Source organism: Abrus precatorius, unplaced genomic scaffold (assembly GCF_003935025.1).
Source record: "Abrus precatorius isolate BTA unplaced genomic scaffold, Abrus_2018 Scaffold2, whole genome shotgun sequence".
In the NCBI taxonomy this organism is placed as follows: domain Eukaryota; kingdom Viridiplantae; phylum Streptophyta; class Magnoliopsida; order Fabales; family Fabaceae; genus Abrus; species Abrus precatorius.
The window spans coordinates 18,723,686-18,741,136 of NW_020874362.1; the positions used below are offsets into that span (position 1 = coordinate 18,723,686).

Here is a 17,451-nt window from a genome sequence, read left to right on the forward strand (position 1 = left end):
AAAATCAATTGAAAAGCTATGTTGCCAATTTCACAAAAAAAAAAAAAAAGATTTACTTGGTTATTCCTGAGGTACAAAAAGTCCTTCTGCAATTCTTCCCCAACTTCTATGTGTGATTTTGGAAGGAAAAATCCGTATGACGGAGCGAGTATGAGTGAATGGAAATAAGAAACCAACCTCTTCATGAAAAGGAGAATTTGACACTTTGAAAATGTGTATAAGAGACATGTGAATGTGGGTCAATGAAGGAAAATCAAGAAAGTGCAGGGATGATGAATGTGAAAGAAAAAGTGGGAATGTTTCATTGAGAAAATATTAGGTGCTATGAAATGTTTGTGTGTTGGTAGATGAGAATGTAGTACGTGAGTGAGAGAGAAAAGGGAAATGTGAGGTTGGTAACTTTGTTACGAAAAGACTGTGAACAGTAAATTTATGGGAATTTGAGAGGATTTGTCACCAACGGACAGAGAAAAAAAATTTGTTAGTTGGAAAAAATTGTTAGATCAAGATAACTTGCATAAAAAAGTTATTATATATTTTATAAACAAATTTAATTCTTTATTATTGAATTTTTTTAATCTTCTAGTTTAAAAGGTAATTTTTTATTCTATTTCTTAAATATTTTTATTAAAAAAAATTATATCTATTATGTTTATGTATATTTTATTTTAACCTAAAAATAGGTGCTTGTATTTAAATTGACTTGATTAATCATTTAAAAATTATTTTATATTAAATTAAAATATAACTACACAAAATTGAGATTTCATAATAGATATATTCTCAAGTCTTTTATTTATTTTAAAAGCATAATATTTTTAAGTCAAGAGAATAATTGTAAGTCAATAAAGTGCTTTATTTTAGTAAAAAGTTAATTTTAAAATTGTTGACTTATTAGCCAATCCTACTTTCAAATTGAATTTTTCACATAGCTCATACTTTCTCATGAAACTTCGCATGTTCATAGTTTTTAATATTATGGAATAATAAGTTCTTGATTAAGTGTATGTCAATAAAGTAAATTATTTTAGTCATGCAAAAGTAAATTTTGATATTTTTAATTAGATTCTAATAACATTTTCAATTTGAATTTTCAACATAACTCTTACATACTAATTTCAATAGTCTCTATTTTTTTTATAAGTAGAGTTTAGCAAATTATGCAATTGCTATAAAAATGTACTCCGTGTTATTTAATGTTTTTATTTTATTTCAAACATTTGCGTCAAGTTTGAATATTATAAACACATTAATATGACCTGGATAAAATTTTCTTAGAATATTATTTTATACAAATATAATAAATATTTCTAAAATTACATACGTGCTTTGTTTCTTTTACAAAAATAACTAATGTTTTCTCATTGTTTGTTCTATAATTTATTTTAGACAAAAAGATGTCTACGTTGACAAATCAATAGATTTTGAAGTGGAAGGACATAAAATATGTTAATATTAAGAAATATATTGTGTGTTGTAAATTTGGAAACAAGGGCATAGAATAGTTGTATTGACAAATAATTTTTAAGACAATGAATTTCTCAATCAAACATAAGCACATTCTTAGTGTTAATGAAAGTTTTTTTTTTTTTTTTTATAATAGTGATATTTTACTTATTATTCTATATGTGAATAATGTTATTTTTACTTGTAATAATATAATATTATTTGTTTTGTGAATTTGAGATGATAAATATGGAACTCATATTTTACTACTTAGGATTAAAACTAAAACACACACACAATAATATTTTTGTCTCACAAGTGAGGCATAAAAAAGAAGTATTGAAGAAGTTTAAAATATTTGAGTATATATTCATGAACATACTAATGAAAGTTAGGTTAAAGTTGTCAAAGTTTAATGATGGAGAGAAAATAGATCCTGTTTTCTTCAAGAGCCTAATAGAAAATTTAAGGCACTTAATAAGTACAAGGTTGGATAATGTGTATGCAGTTGAGGTAAGGTTGTGATTCACTTTAAGGAAACTCGAAGTTGAAAAGAGAACTCTTTGTTATTTAAAATGTTTAATTGACTTTGGATTACTTTATTATCTTTTTATTGACTTTAAGCTTGTGAGATTATGTAATAGTGATATTTTGGAAGATATTGATGATAGAAAAACATTACTAAATCTGTGTTTTTATTGATGATCGTGTGCCTTTTATTTAGAATTTTAAGAAACAACTTGGCCTCACTTTGTATTTGTAAGGTTGAGTATTTAACTAAAACTACTTGCTTATGTCATACTATTTACCTTTGTATTAAAAGATTGTTGAAGTAACTTTACTTGAACTAAAATGAGAGAGTACTATAATTTACATAGATAATAAATTTGGACAAAAGAGTACAAAATAATCTGATGTTTCATGAAAAAAAGTAAGTATATTGATACGATACATTATTTCATCAGAGAATGTGTTGTCAAGCAAAAAGTGCAACTAATTTATGTGAAGACTCAAGACTGAAGTTGCAAATATTTTTAGCAAGTCTCTCATGTTTGAAGATTTTAACAAGTTGTTAGAAAGACTTTAGAGTATAATTTTTGAGAATTTTCTAACTACCAAAGGATGTTAGACATTATAATTATAGAAAAAATTACATATATATCAGTTGTAAGTTAATGTGAATTAATGAAAAAACCATAATTTTTTAGTTAAAAATTATAATTTTTATTTTGTAATCATACATAGGCTTGTTGACAAAATTATATATATAGATATAGATAAGTCTCCTTACATGGGGACCAGCATCTACGCATTTGCCTTAAGTGGTGTTATTCGAAATTGATCCAACAAACCAAAGTGAGCTTGAAGAAGCCAAACATGAGAGATCAATTCGAGGCCTCTTCGAAGTTGCTGCGCATGCATGTCTACTCTACCATGAGCACCAGCATAGCTCAAAATCTCAACCCACAATTCTTCAATTAACTGCCACATTTTCTCTCTATTTCCTACACCAAGCTTTTTTGCAATCTCACAAGCTTGAAAGAGAACAGATGCACTTTGCTCCTTTGCGGATTCACCGTCTTTTGTTTCAGGAAGAAAGAGAATAGATAATATACTTTGCACTTCTAAGGGTTCATCAATTGTTGCTGTAGGTTTACCTTGTTGAAGCAATACATCGCAAACTTCAGCTAATTCATGTTCTTGTGGAACAAAAGGAAAATACTTCACGGTTTGGATAATCGCATCACGAATGGTGATCAACCCTGACCCCACTGGAAGCATATAACGTTGCTTAACCAAGAGGTAAAACATATAATCAGATATTTGTTTGCTATTCCTTGAATGAACACTTGAGTCGCCATCTTTTTGGTAATAAAATAGATTTGTAACAATGTGCCAGGTAATGATGGTTCTGTGAAATTCAAATTCACTTAGCAAAATTGACATATTTTTCCCCTTTGAACAATTCCCAGATCCAGGGTTGTCTGAAAAATTTGACTGCATGCTTCGTTCGGATTTGAGGTACAAGCTACTGAAGATTTTTTTCTTCAAATCTGAAGAGATTGAGCAGTGACTAACATGTAGGAGCTTTTCTAACTTGTTTATTGGAACGAAATTATCCATCGTGTTCCAATTTTGGCTGCAAATAAAAGTGAAGAAGTTAGACTGCCCAAAAGAAATTGGAGCTTTCTTCCCAAAGAAAGACGATGAATCACGCTCCACATTGTATTCGTACATATAAAGACTGTCTTCAAGACCTGAAACTGAGAAATAGTACCTTCTCCATTTGGAGGCAATGGACAATATGAATGCATATATTTCTGATATTAATGCTCCAGCCAGCAACAAGAATGTGATGATGTGATCCATAACTAAGTACTCATTGTTTTGACTTAATTTGGCATACAACACAAGCACAATTAAAGTGCCAGTTAAAGTGATTAAACGTGACATCAATCCCAAGAAGCCGTAATTTGCAAATGCTTTGGTGTAGAACACATCGTACATCAATTTAAGCTCAAAATCCACTTTGTTAAAAGCATGTTCCCAGCCTATGTTATTTAGAAATTCTTCTCTATCATGATCAATGTCTCGCGGGCTCAATACCAAATCCGCAAAAAGGCTTACAAAAATATAAATGAAGCGAAGAAAATTCCTTTGATATTGATCATGCCATTGTTCTTTATTCCAAGGATTCCCATTTGAACGAAGAAAAGAATCCCTAAGGTGTTTGATACTGCCACTATATAGAGACCAAGTCCTTTCCGCGTACTTGATAAACCCAACAACAAGCATCAAAATGCTGAGATGTGAAAGCCAATTGCCTTTCCATGACATAAGAATAATGTAGATAGTCAAAATTGTTTGACTAACCAAACCAACCAAGTGCCTAAGCCAAAGTTCATTGTCTTCTAAAGCATATGCTGTGATTGTGTCAGGGCCACCAAGATGCATTAGAAAAAAAGGAGCCCAAAATGCAATTAGTTGAGGATTAACCTTCTTTTTTTGACAAGTCACATTGTAATAGTCTCCAAGATTGCTAGAGATGACACCCATAGCAAGAGCTGCAACCCAGTCAGCTAACAAGTATGCAGACCACACAAGTGCTCTTGTACAAATATTGGGCTTGTAATTTGTACGGTTTCCCAATAGTGTCAATATGATTTGTGACACAAGACTAAGCAAAATTAGTCCTCGCAACTCCCATTTGTCCCACAATTCCTGCATTGGATCTGGGATCACTTGAAATAGCCTCCTGTGTCCTTCTATGGACATCCAAGTGCTTATGACTGAAATGTTATATTATTATGATGATCATAACGTCAAGAGAAGAAATAATCATTTTAGTTTAAGAAAACAAATAGTGGCAATGGGTAGTTTATAGAGCAAAGATGCGTAAGTGAGACACAAATGATTGACCTCAGACGTAAAAACTTGTGGTTTTCTTAAAAACTTACTAGGAAATAGCATGATTCTTGTTCCTCAATTCTCGTTTCGCCTATATGCTTTCACGTCTGTTAAGAACAAGAGGCGAGTTAATCGACGGTAAAAAATATCAAAACTATAACCTACTGCCAACAACAAATTTTAAAGAAATATAATCATGTCCCTCCAAAATTACTAACTCTTCATGAGTAACTGTAAAACAATTATCTGTTTAAAAACTCTATAAATATTAAATTTTGTTAATTCAACCAGGTTACGTGTTTATATTGATAATGTATATCAAATATTAGATATATTTAGGGGTTTATATATTTATAATTTTATAATCAACATCTACTTCATTTTCAAAATAAATTTATCTAATGAATTGTTCATTAAATTTTTATTTATTTGATTTTGTGTAAACACATAAGAAATTTAATATTATCAATAATTATATAAAATATATTTTGTTTGTTAATCTAACTGTTAATTGACAATTATATGTTACATTGATCATTTGTGTCAAATTGAATGACCATGATAACGCAGTCAAAGTATCATTCTTTTCACATATTTTAATAATATGTAGTACGTCAATTTTAATATATAAGAATAAGATATTAAATATTTATAAATTGATATAAAATTCTACAAATATATATATATATATATATATATATATATATATTAATATAATGATTAGTTTTAGAATAATGTTTTAATTTTACACACACTAATTTGAGTTATGTACGTGTCCATATTTAATCTATATAAGATACTTATATTAGAAAACATTTTTAAAAAAAAATTGTTTTAATTTTTTAAGTGAGAGATTCTCTAAAAATATGTATATATATGGAAGAATTCTTGGTTCAATTCTTTAATATCCCCATTTTCGTTAATTAGTAATCATGATATATTGGGTATTGTTGTTAGTTGAAAGGAAATTATGAGATCTCTTCAAAGACCAATAAAGTGACAATTACCCACTAGATAACAAGAACCTTAAGAAATATTAAATTAGAACTAAGCCAAGTAAGGCCTAAATTAGTGAAGCTTGCATAAGGTGTAATCAATTAAGTAACTTAGAAATTTTTATGGGCACAAATGAGACTTAGGTAACATGAAGTAAGGCTTTTAGACAAAGTTATTAGCTTACATAAAAAGGGGTCCTAAATTGTTAATCAAGAAATTTCAAGAACAAACCAAAAATCAATGTAATTGAGGTAAAAGCTTAAACAATGACACTTTATTTAAGGAATTAATTAAATTTATTGTAAAAGGTAAAGTTAGGACCTCACCAAGGGACAAATGATGCAATTATAAATTTTAAAAAACATTGTTTAATTAAAGTATCATTTATTAAAGTAATACAATCTGATTTTATGAAATTTGGAGTAAGAATGAGTTAAAAATTAAATTTTGACTGTAAGATTGGTATTTTCTAATAGTAAGATGAAAAAACAAGCATGTGAGGCAGATCCGGAAGCAGTTAATTCAATCTAATAATTCTGACTTAAAATGGAGAACTCCATTACTCTTCTTCCCTTGCCAACTCCATTATAAACCTAACACATTCATCTTCAACCCAACCCTCACCATCTCAAAACCCATTTCCTCCATCTTCTTCACAAAGCCCATAGCAGCATCCACACTTCCCTCATGACAATGTCCAAGATGCCTTGCAAGACCTCAAAACTCCTTCCAAGCTTTAGCATTTCATCGATGATGTGAAGTGTGTTTCTGTGTACTTTGTGGACTGGACATATCCTTTGGGGTAAGTGAGCACATGAATCACGACGGTTAGAAAAGTAAGTTGCAGGAATATATTTGGAGTAGGAAGCAAGCGAAGGTGATTACAGAAGTGCCAAAATCTCCATTTGGTTCACAAGTGCCAACCACTCTGATCAAATAAATCCAAACTCTGACTAAACAACCAACCCATAACACCGCAATTCCCCCAAAACATTGCAACATACACATTCAAGCCCATGAAAAAATTTCCACTTCCTACCCAAACAAAAAAACAGATTGTCAACGTGCATCCAATACAAAACAATCAACAAAATCCGCACCAGCGATCCCTCTCAAGGATCCATGAACGAACCTAAACCGACGACTCTTTTTTAGTTTTTTATTTGAAAAGGTTAGGTTTAAATTGAATGAGTGTACAGACACAAAGTACTGTGTTTTAATGATGGTGTTCTTTGTCTTTTTAAGTTGAGATCTACTTCGAATGCTTGCTGGAGATAGACTCCTATATTGTACTTGTGCTATTAATTAAAGGATTAAAAGTGTTGTTCTGAGGGGGACATCTTCGGCCCATCAGTCCTCGAGTGGGTGGCAACATGCAAGATACCCGACACTAACCTAACGATTTCAAGTAGCTGTAATGCGAATCTTCCACAATTGCGAAAGAAAAAAAGCAAAACATAAGTGAAAAACTGAAACTGTATCACAGAATTCAATTCACACAACATCTGTGGGTTCGGATTAAAAACGAAAAAACAGAGAAATTTGAGAAACAGTGAAGAAGAACGAGGAGAAGGAGAAGAAGAACGAACCTGTGGATGGACCATTGGACCTATTGAATGGGGGAAAACCGTTGAGATGTCAGAGAAAGAGATGGAGATTGGCTTTTCGAGGCTGAAAACCGTAAGGGGAGTTTGAGCTGAGGGGAGTGAAGGTGGAGCAGGAGAGGGAGAGGTTAAGGAAAAGACCAGGTGTAAGTGGAAGGGCTTGTTCGTAAATATTTATAATGTATAGGGACTGTTTATAAATATTAATTTTAAATAATAAAATATTAAAAAAGTTTAGAATTATAAGTACTTCTGTTAATAGATTATTAGGAATAGAAGGCCACCAATAGTTTACAAATGGAACCACCAAAGTTGCTCCTGATAATATGTCAAAGGATGTCTTGTTATATATTTCCAAGAGCATGAATGGAAAACATCAAAAGCAAAATGAAGCTATAAGTCAGAAATTAACATGCCTATGTAGAATGTATTTTAGGTTGTTTCAAAAGGGGAGTTTGTGTTCCTTTAAACTTTGTTTCATAGTGTACAATACCCACCTGGTCTTTGAGCTATTCTAATCCTTACCCTTCACAATATTTTGAAGCAAATTGGTTAGCTTTGGGTGACTATTGACCAGCTCAAATCAGCTGACTACCCTTTTTTTGTTCTTTTTAAACAAAACTCCCAAAGATTATTTATAAAAATTTTAACATGGTGTGGAATGACACTTGCTATGAAGTGCATTATATCATTAGACCTCTTGACTCTATTGAGTTATGTTCTTACATTTTAAAAATTTATATTGTTATCCGACGATTTGACCTTCAAATATGATTCGACAATCATCATTGTTAGTTTGGTTACATCATATAATACTCATTTTCATATAGTATTTTTTCTTCTCTGTCTGGCTTTTCTTGGCCTTCTCAATTTTTTGGTTTGGGTTATATGACTATGCTTTGCTTGACTTCTGAAAGCAATAATAGTATTTTTCTTAATCATGGAACCACTAGAGTGCAATATTGCGCATGGTTCTTTTATGGCATCTTGAATATGTAAGAACTTGGAAATATGACATGAGAACATTCATATGCTAGAACATTAGTTTTTGGGATAGTTAGTTCATGACATGACATCAGACTTGATATAGTTATGACATGATATCAGACTATCTATTATGATCAAGCATCTAGAACTCAATCCTTGCAGCTCTCATTCTTCTAATATAAAGTTGAATTTAAGTTAAAGATAGTGGGCTTGTGCATTATTCTTGCTTCCAGCCCAAAGGACTTTTTGTGTAAGGAGGCATGTCTGAAACATAATACAAAATCATTGACAAAAAAAAAATTAACAGAAACATAATACAGATTCATTCATTTGTTACTTATTTTCACTGTAGGCAATATGATGTGTGGCTTCTTTTGACTGATCAATTACACTCTGTTCCATGGTTTGAGAGTTGGATCCATTGTAAGTGAAGTGAATTCACTGTTTCATTGACTAGAGAAATTTTTTGGACTGTAAATATAGCAGTGTCATTGAACGAATTTCTTTTTATGATTGTATATATACTCTGATAATAGTTATCCTCTTAGACTTTTTAAGTTTTAGACCCAAAGTAATGACCAAATCATTGTGTAGATATCTGTGAGAAACGCGCATTTTGTGGATCCAAAGTTTTCTTCGACCAAAATTATCATTCTCAGGGCTGTGTCAAGGCTAGTGTTATTGTACAGTCCTTCTCCACTCTGGAAACTATGTATGTATTGCTTCAATAATCATGCTTGCTTCTATTCAATTTTGTGTCACATGAATGCTCAATGTAATATATGACAGTCGCAAAACCTTATGTGTTGCCAATGAAAAGTATTTTATTTTGTTCTATACCTGTTATTGCCCTTTCCTTTATATTTGGAAGATTGGACAAATGCCAACAATTGCATCTAAGTGAAGCCATGCAATGGTCATGTTTGGAATATGCTTTTCTCAGGGGTAATAATTGCTTGTTTTTCTAAAGTTCTCTCAAGAAGGTGACAAAAGAACGCAATTATTTCTTCAAATAAGCCAAACCAAACATGCAGAAATTGCTCCTTGAATGTTTCTAAGTTATTTGATGTCTAGCTTGCTATGCACTTACTTTGCAGATAAAGTGATAATTCAATTTATTATTGCAGATGTAATGTAGTTTTGCAATCTACAGGTATGCTTGGAAAGTTCATTCTGTCGTTACCATTTTCTGCAAGACTCTGGTGTTAAATAATTTGATTTCCTTTTATTGCTAACAATTTGGAACTTTGAATTCTAAAGCTTGTTGAAAATTATGACCCACACTTAGAGCCTTCTAACTTTCACGAGGTATAGTTTCTCTTCTTAAAAAGGAGTCAGAGTGTACAAAGAAAATATTGAAGTTATAAAAAAAGAAAAATGTGTGGATATTCAATTATATTATGCATGGACAAATTAAAAAAATAAAACATTAGTCAATTTTTTAGTAAATTTTCTCATGATGCATTTGTTTATATAAAAGTTGTTTGAACTCGTGAATAATTTTATTTAGGAGATTCAAAAAAAAAATACTGTGTAAATAGTTACCAACAATGGAAATAATTATGTATTATTTTATAAGAATTATTTTTAACTCTAAATAATACTATTTTAACGGTTTATATTTTTATTTTATTAGTTTTTAATTTTAGAGCATGCATTGAATCATAATAACTAAATCAAATGAAAACAAGGGTTCATGAAAATTTTGTCTTTTGATAATGAGTAGTGACAACCTCTAAGTGAGTAACATTTGAAATTCAAGAAAAGGTGAATGTGTTTGAAAGTACCGGTATTTAGTGCATGATTAAAGGAATCACTAAAAGTTAGACGATTATTACTTGAAAACTAAAACTTTCTGATATTTAGTGCAACCTGAAAGCTAAAATGAATGAATTCATGAACATACCTGAAAAACAGTATCCTCTGTATGTTTATATTAACCTTCTATTGATCCTTCATCCCTCTCCAATGTAGAGGCTCTGAATCCAAAGAATTCACTCCATAATCCGCACACTTCCAACTTTCGTCTACTCTAAATAGCACAAAAATAATCTTAAAATAACAATTCAGTTGTAATGATTAACAGACTTCAAAAGCTGCGTAGATCAATATTAAGTACATTCAAATACTCACTAGTCAGCACCACCAATCAGTTGTCGTCCTTGCAGAGCTCTCCAACTCAACGATGTAGATTTCTAGTGTTTAACGTTGGTTGGTATGTTACACACAACACAGTGAACAATGGAAACGCTGACTAAAAATTAATATAGAAGATAACCAAGAACTAATATAAACAAAACAAATAGAAGATTTAATATAAAAAAAGACTTTACCTAAAAGTGTGAATGGCATTGCCTAATATAAAAATGTCGTAAATGTGAACACGGAATCATAGATAAACAAAAGCCGTTGCTGTTCCTTAGCTGTTATTGTCTGTGCTAAATAAATATATAGTTTTTGAAGTTTGAGCCCTGAGAGTAGATCCTCGGTCGTTGCCTTGGCTCAATGGTAAAGTGACCAAGATCCTCAGTTTTTATTTTGAAAATTATTTTTATGTATTAATAAATTTAAAAAAAATGAAAACATGAATAGTTGTATGGTAAATAATGTTATCTTAGTAGGAATCAGAAAACATTTTCCACTACAAAAGCTTTTTTCAATCTTGTTATGTTTCTCTTTTCAATTTCTCATAAGAAAAAGCTTCATTTCTTCCTTTAATTTTTCTTCCCTTAAAGTCCTTACTCTTCCATCAATACATTATATTTTTATTTTCTTTTACATGGTAAAAATTTATATTAAAATTAAGAAAATAATAAATAGTAACGACGAAAATTTCTCAAAATTTTTACATTTATTCGGAAAAGATCATCCTAAAATATTTATAATTTTACTAAATTGAAAAATAAAATCTAATAACTTCAATAGCTCATGAAATGTTTTTGATATTTATCATAGATTGTGATATGTTGCCAATTTTACCTATTTATCCTTATATGTGTTACGTGAATCTTGTTATGATTGTGATTTGCAAGGGTTTAAAAATTAATTGACCTGTATTTAGAATTGAAATGATGAAGGATATTGAAATATATTTTGGCAAGAAAAGTCAAGATTGAACTAAAATAAAGGTATAGGAAAGCCTATATGAGAATCTTGACTCTCATTTTTTTTTTCTCATTCTTTTGAAGAGGTAGAAGAATGTGTTACAAAAAGAAGCCTTGAATTGTGACAATTAAATTTTCATCATTTAAATTCTTTAAAAGACTTGTTTGTGTCTATCTAAATATTATTGGAAGTTTTTTTATTTGCCTTTTTTTTTTTATAAATATGTGTTACTAAATTCTTTATGTTATGGGATAAGATTTAGATTGAATTTAAATTCGTATAATTTGATTTTCTCAAACTAATTAATGTAATTTTGGATAGATTGTATAATATTTCTTCTATACTTAAAGTTTCAATAGAATTGACCATTTAATTTTATGAGTTTATAATGTTTTATCATAATAAACACATTTGTTAGATTATTTTAATAATCTTATTATAGTGGCCTATGTAACTTATAGTATGACTATAATTAATAATTTAACGTGATGGTGGTTAAATATAAAATATAGAGTCATTAGGGTATAATTATAAATATAATTATAAGGAAACCCTCCCCTCTCCCTTCATATAAATAAAAGAGTGGTTACCAAATAGAGGTTACGGGGTTCCCTATTTTTTCTATCACTTTCACGGTCTCTAAGTGTGCTCACGGTAATTGCAAGAAAGACACTTTCTCTCAACCATCTGAGAGGAGCTAAAACAGGAAGAAAGAGGTCTAGGAGAAGATACAGAGGGATCAACGACATCAAAGAGAGAGGTAACATATAGAAACAATGGATTCAGGTTAGTAATCTTTAAACTCTTAATTGTATGAGAACCATGTATTGTGCTGTGAGAACAACGTAATTCAAGATCTAATGAGAAATGTTAATTTCATAATAGTCATTGCATAATAGAAATTACATAATGGATTAAGAAAATTCTAACAGTTAGTATTAGAGATAGGTTGTGAATTTCGTTGATTCTCCATAAGAGATTGGTTCTTCATTAAAGTTTTTCTCAAATTACATGAACCCTAGATACTTTATATGATGGATTGACATTATTTTGATGTTAAATAATTGTTTTGGATTCAATAATTGAAAATCCTAAGGTTTTGGAAGCTAGAAACGTTAGGGTTTGAATCTGTAATATGAGCAGGCCCATATATCAGTGAGCAGGGCCATGCATCAGGAACAAGCACGGCTTTGCATAATGGAAGCACGACCATGCATCAATCATAAGCATGGCCATGCTTCATGAAGCAGGGACATGCATCAGAAATGAGCATGGCCTTGCTTCGACTTGTATGATCACAATAGAAACCTCACAATTTAGTGCTTAATTTTAAGAGTAGCTTGTTAGTCACCAAAGTAGCCTTGCTTTAAAAGTTCTTTAAGCATTTAATTGTATGTTGTAAATTGTTCAAAATTATTTGATGCTATATGAAAACATAAAGAGTGAACAATTTAGCTCATTAATTATAACGCTCAGAGATCGCCCAAAGGTGGATCATTGCATATGATTAATGACATTAAGGAGACATGTAAGCACTTCATAATATGTTTGTATATCCAAAGATGACTTGCATATTGGTTTGAGTGACTGGTTGTCAATTAAAGTTGTTTATTAGTATCATTATAGATAAATTGTGTATTTAGGCGTTACCCAAAGGTAAACTTAGATGCATGATTGATGACGATTGGCTGTCTGAATCCATTAAGTTTATTCAAAGCATAAATGTTTAAGAATGTGTTAAATATTTCAGTCCCTATGAATATGTATGGCATGAGCAATGGCGTAGTCAAGTTCAATGGGCTCAATTATGATGATTGGGTTGAACAAGTTCGATTCCAGCTAGGTGTTATGGACTTAGATCTAACAATCATTATGGAACAAGAGCTTGCAGCCATCACAGAGACTAGTACTGAAGAGGAAAAGACTCTTCGTGAAGCTTGGGAAAGGTCGAACAGGTTGAGCTTGAGCTTCCTGAAAATGACTATGGCTGAAAATGTGAAGCTATCGATGCCAAAGACTAAAAATGCTAAGGAATTTATGGCAAAGGAAAAAGAGTATGCACAATCGGACATTACTGACAAGTCCGTTTCAAATACCATGTTGATTGAGCTGACTATTAAGAAGTCTGATTGGTCACAGCTCATTCATGACCATGTGACGAACATGATCAATCAAGCGGCAAAGTTGATATCAATGGGCGTGGAGGTAAAGGAATTCTTTCTAGTATAGTTCATTTTGAACTCATTTCCTCCTGAGTTTTGTCAGTTTCAAGTAAATTACAACACCATTAAAGATAAATGGAACATACAGGAGATTAAGGTCATGTTGTTTTAGGAGGAAGAAAGGTTGAAGAAGATGAAAGAACACTCCGTTCATCTCACATTTCATGAAGGGGCTAGTAGTAGCAAGGCTAAGCCAGGTAAAAAGGACAAGAAGGACAAGGCCTTATTAGAGGTTCCTGAAGGCTGAATCCAGACGGGCCAGAGATGCTTCTTCTGCAAGAAGGCTGGCCACTTCAAGAAAGATTATCCAAAGAGAAAGGTTTGGTTCGAAAGGAAGGGTATATATTATGTTTCAGTATGCTTCGAATCAAATCTTATTGAGGTACCTAAAAACACCTGATGGTTAGATTCTGGTGCAACTACTCATGTGTCACATGTAATGTAGGGATTTCTTTCGATCCAGCTCATAAGCGGAACTGAAAAGTTCTTATACATGGGGAACAGAATGAAGGCACGAATAGAAGAAATACGGACTTACAGATTGATCTTGCATACTAGTTGTTGCATAGATCTAGAAAAGTATCTTTATGTTCTTGAATGTGCTAGAAATTTGGTTTCTGTTGTAAAGTTGGACGAATTTGGTTTTAATTTTAAGATTGGGAACGATACCTTTTCTTTGTATAAACACTCGTACTATTTTGGATCTGGTATATTAATTGATGATTTATATCGTTTCAATCTTAATGTTAAATTTGTTGAATCTCTGTTTCATGTTGAGAATGTTGTTAGTAGTAATTTGAATATGCGTAATAAATGTTCTAATTTCTTGTGGCATCAAAGGTTAGGTCACATATCCAAAGAAAGGATGATGAGTTTAATGAAAAGTAAAATTTTACCTCAGTTGGATTTTGTTGACTGGGATGTATGTGTGGATTGTATTAAACGAAAACAAACCAAACACACATCAAAGAATCCAGCCATAAGAAGTAGTCAACTTTTAGAGTTGATACACACTGATATTTATGATCCGTTTGATATCCCATCTTGGGGTGGTGAAAGATATTTTATTAACTTTATTGATGACTACTCACGGTATTGTTATCTGTATATGTTGCATGAAAAATCTCAATCAGTGGATGTCTTACAGGTGTTCATTGATGAGGTGGAAAGACAACTAGATAGAAAGGTAAAGGTTGTGAGGTCAAATAGAGGTGGTGAATATTATGAAAAATCTGATGAAAGTGGACAATGTCTAGGTCCATTTGCGAAACTTCTAGAAAGTTGAGGCATATGTGCACAGTATACTATGTCTAGCACACCACAACAAAATGGTGTGGCTGAAAGGCAGAATCGTACTATCATGGAAATAGTTAGGAGTATGTTGAGTTACAGTTTTGTACCTATGTCTTTGTGGATATACGCATTAAAGACCGCTGCATATCTGCTTAACAGAGTTCCTAGTAAGGCAGTTCCAAAAACTCTTTATGAACTGTGGACAGGAAAGAAACTCAGTTTAAGATATCTTCATGTTTGGGGTTGTCCAGCAGAAGTAAGAGTGTATAATCCACATGAAAAGAAGCTTGATGTTAGAACCATTAGTGGTTATTTTATCAGCTATCCTGAGAAATCAAAGAGGTACAGATTCTACTGTCCTAACTATAGTATGAGAATAGTTGAGCCTGATTGAAAATGGTCAGTTTAGTGGAAGTGGTGAAACAGGAAAGGTGAAAATTATAGAGACATATGCGGAAACTCCTGTAGTTGGTGTCTCTTCTCAAGTTGTTGTTCCCCTTATTATATCACGTTCACACAACATAAAGAGACAACAAATTAATGTTCTAAACCCACAAGAACAACATATAGAGGATGAACCAACTGATGATGCGCAAGTCACAAATGAGCAAGAGGAAGGTGAATCACAAGAGTTAATGTTAAGGAGGTCTGTAAGGCAGAAAAGACCTGTCATTTCAAATAATTATATGGTTTACTCACTTAAGCATGAATGTGACTTGAGTATTAATGAGGATCCAGTCTCATTTAAGCAAGCCATGGAATGTTACAATTATGAAAAGTGGTTAAATGCCATGAAAGAAGAGTTAAAATCAATGAGTGACAACAAGGTATGAGATCTAGTCGAGTTGCCTGAAGGTTCAAAACGAGTCAGTTGCAAGTAGGTCTTCAAGACCAAACGTGACTCAAAAGGCAACGTTGAGAGATACAAGGCTAGACTTGTTGGTAAAGGATATACTCAAAAGGATGGCATAGATTATAAAAAAAACCTTCTCTCCGGTTTCAAAGAATGACTCTTTAAGAATTGTTATGGCTTTAGTGGCTCATTATGACTTAGAGCTTCACCAAATGGATTTAAAGACCGCCTTTCTGAATGGTTACTTGGAAGAGGAAGTTTATATGGATCAACCAGATAGCTTCTTGACCGTAAGTAAAGAAAGTCTAGTGTGTAAGTTAAAGAAATCAATATATAGGTTGAAACAAGCTTACAGACAATGGTATCTTAAGTTCAATGATACCATCACATCATATGATTTTGTATCGTTGACCAGTGTATCTATATGAAGGTCAGTGGGAGAAAGTTCATCATTTTAGTCCTGTATGTTGATGACATTCTTCTTGCTACTAATGATATTGGGTTGTTGCATGATGTAAAGGAGTTTCTCTCTAAGAACTTTAAGATGAAAGATATAGGTGAGACTTCCTATGTGATTGGAATAAAAATATTCCGTAATAGATCACAAGGATTATTGGGATTGTCTCAGAAAGGCTACATCAACAAAGTATTAGAGAGATTCAAAATGGAAAAGTGCTCATCAAGGGTAGTTCTAATTCAAAAGGGAGACAAGTTTAGTGAAATGCAGTGTCCCAAGAATGAGTTGGAGCAGAAAGCAATGGAATCTATTCCCTATGCATTAGTGGTCGGGAGTTTAATGTATGCTCAGACATGCACTCGACCTGATATCAGTTTTCCTGTTGGAATGTTAGGCCGATATCAAAGTAATCCCAGAATGGACCACTGGAAGGCTGCAAAGAAAGTCCTTAGGTATTTACAAGGCACCAAGGACTACATGCTTACTTATAGGAGATCTAGTCACCTGGAAGTGGTTGACTACTCAGATTCAGACTATGCTGAATGTGTAGAGTTAAGGAAATCGACCTTTGGCTACATCTTCTTGTTGGCTGGAGGTGCAATTTCATGGAAGAGCGAAAAGGAGTCCATTATTGCTATGTCTACCATGGAAGCAGAATTTGTGGCATGCTTTGAGGCCACTATTCATGCCTTGTGGCTGCGAAACTTTGTCTTAAGGCTTGATATTGTTGATAGTATAGAAAAGCCGCTAAGAATGTACTGTGATAATTCTGCAACTCTCTTCTTCTCTAAGAATGATAAGTATTCAAAGAGAGCAAAACATATGGACTTAAAATACTTATCAGTGAAAGAAGAAGTGCAGAAACAGAAACTGTCTATTGAGTATATTGGTACTAATTTAATGATAGCGGATTCGCTAACTAAGGAATTGCCCCCTGAAATATTTTCTGGCCATGCTGGTAGAATGGGCATTATAAACAAGTCCTTGTTAGCATAATTGTGTGATTCACATATATGAGTATAGATTGTTTTGCTCATATTATTGTAGACATTTTGAGAATTCAATAAAAGTATTGTTTAT

The 17,451-nt window shown here is 32.0% G+C and overlaps 1 protein-coding gene across 1 annotated transcript; it reads right to left on the minus strand.

Moving 5' to 3' along the window:
• Positions 1 to 2,548: 2,548 nt before the first annotated feature.
• On the minus strand, positions 2,549 to 7,602 carry LOC113860084. The gene is made up of 3 exons (XM_027492709.1): positions 7,440 to 7,602; positions 4,905 to 4,961; positions 2,549 to 4,736 (listed from the first exon to the last, which is right to left on the minus strand). The coding sequence occupies exons 2-3, from the start codon at positions 4,915 to 4,917 to the stop codon at positions 2,752 to 2,754; spliced, it is 1,998 nt and encodes a 665-aa protein (XP_027348510.1). The 5' UTR covers positions 4,918 to 4,961; positions 7,440 to 7,602; the 3' UTR covers positions 2,549 to 2,751.
• Positions 7,603 to 17,451: the final 9,849 nt, after the last annotated feature.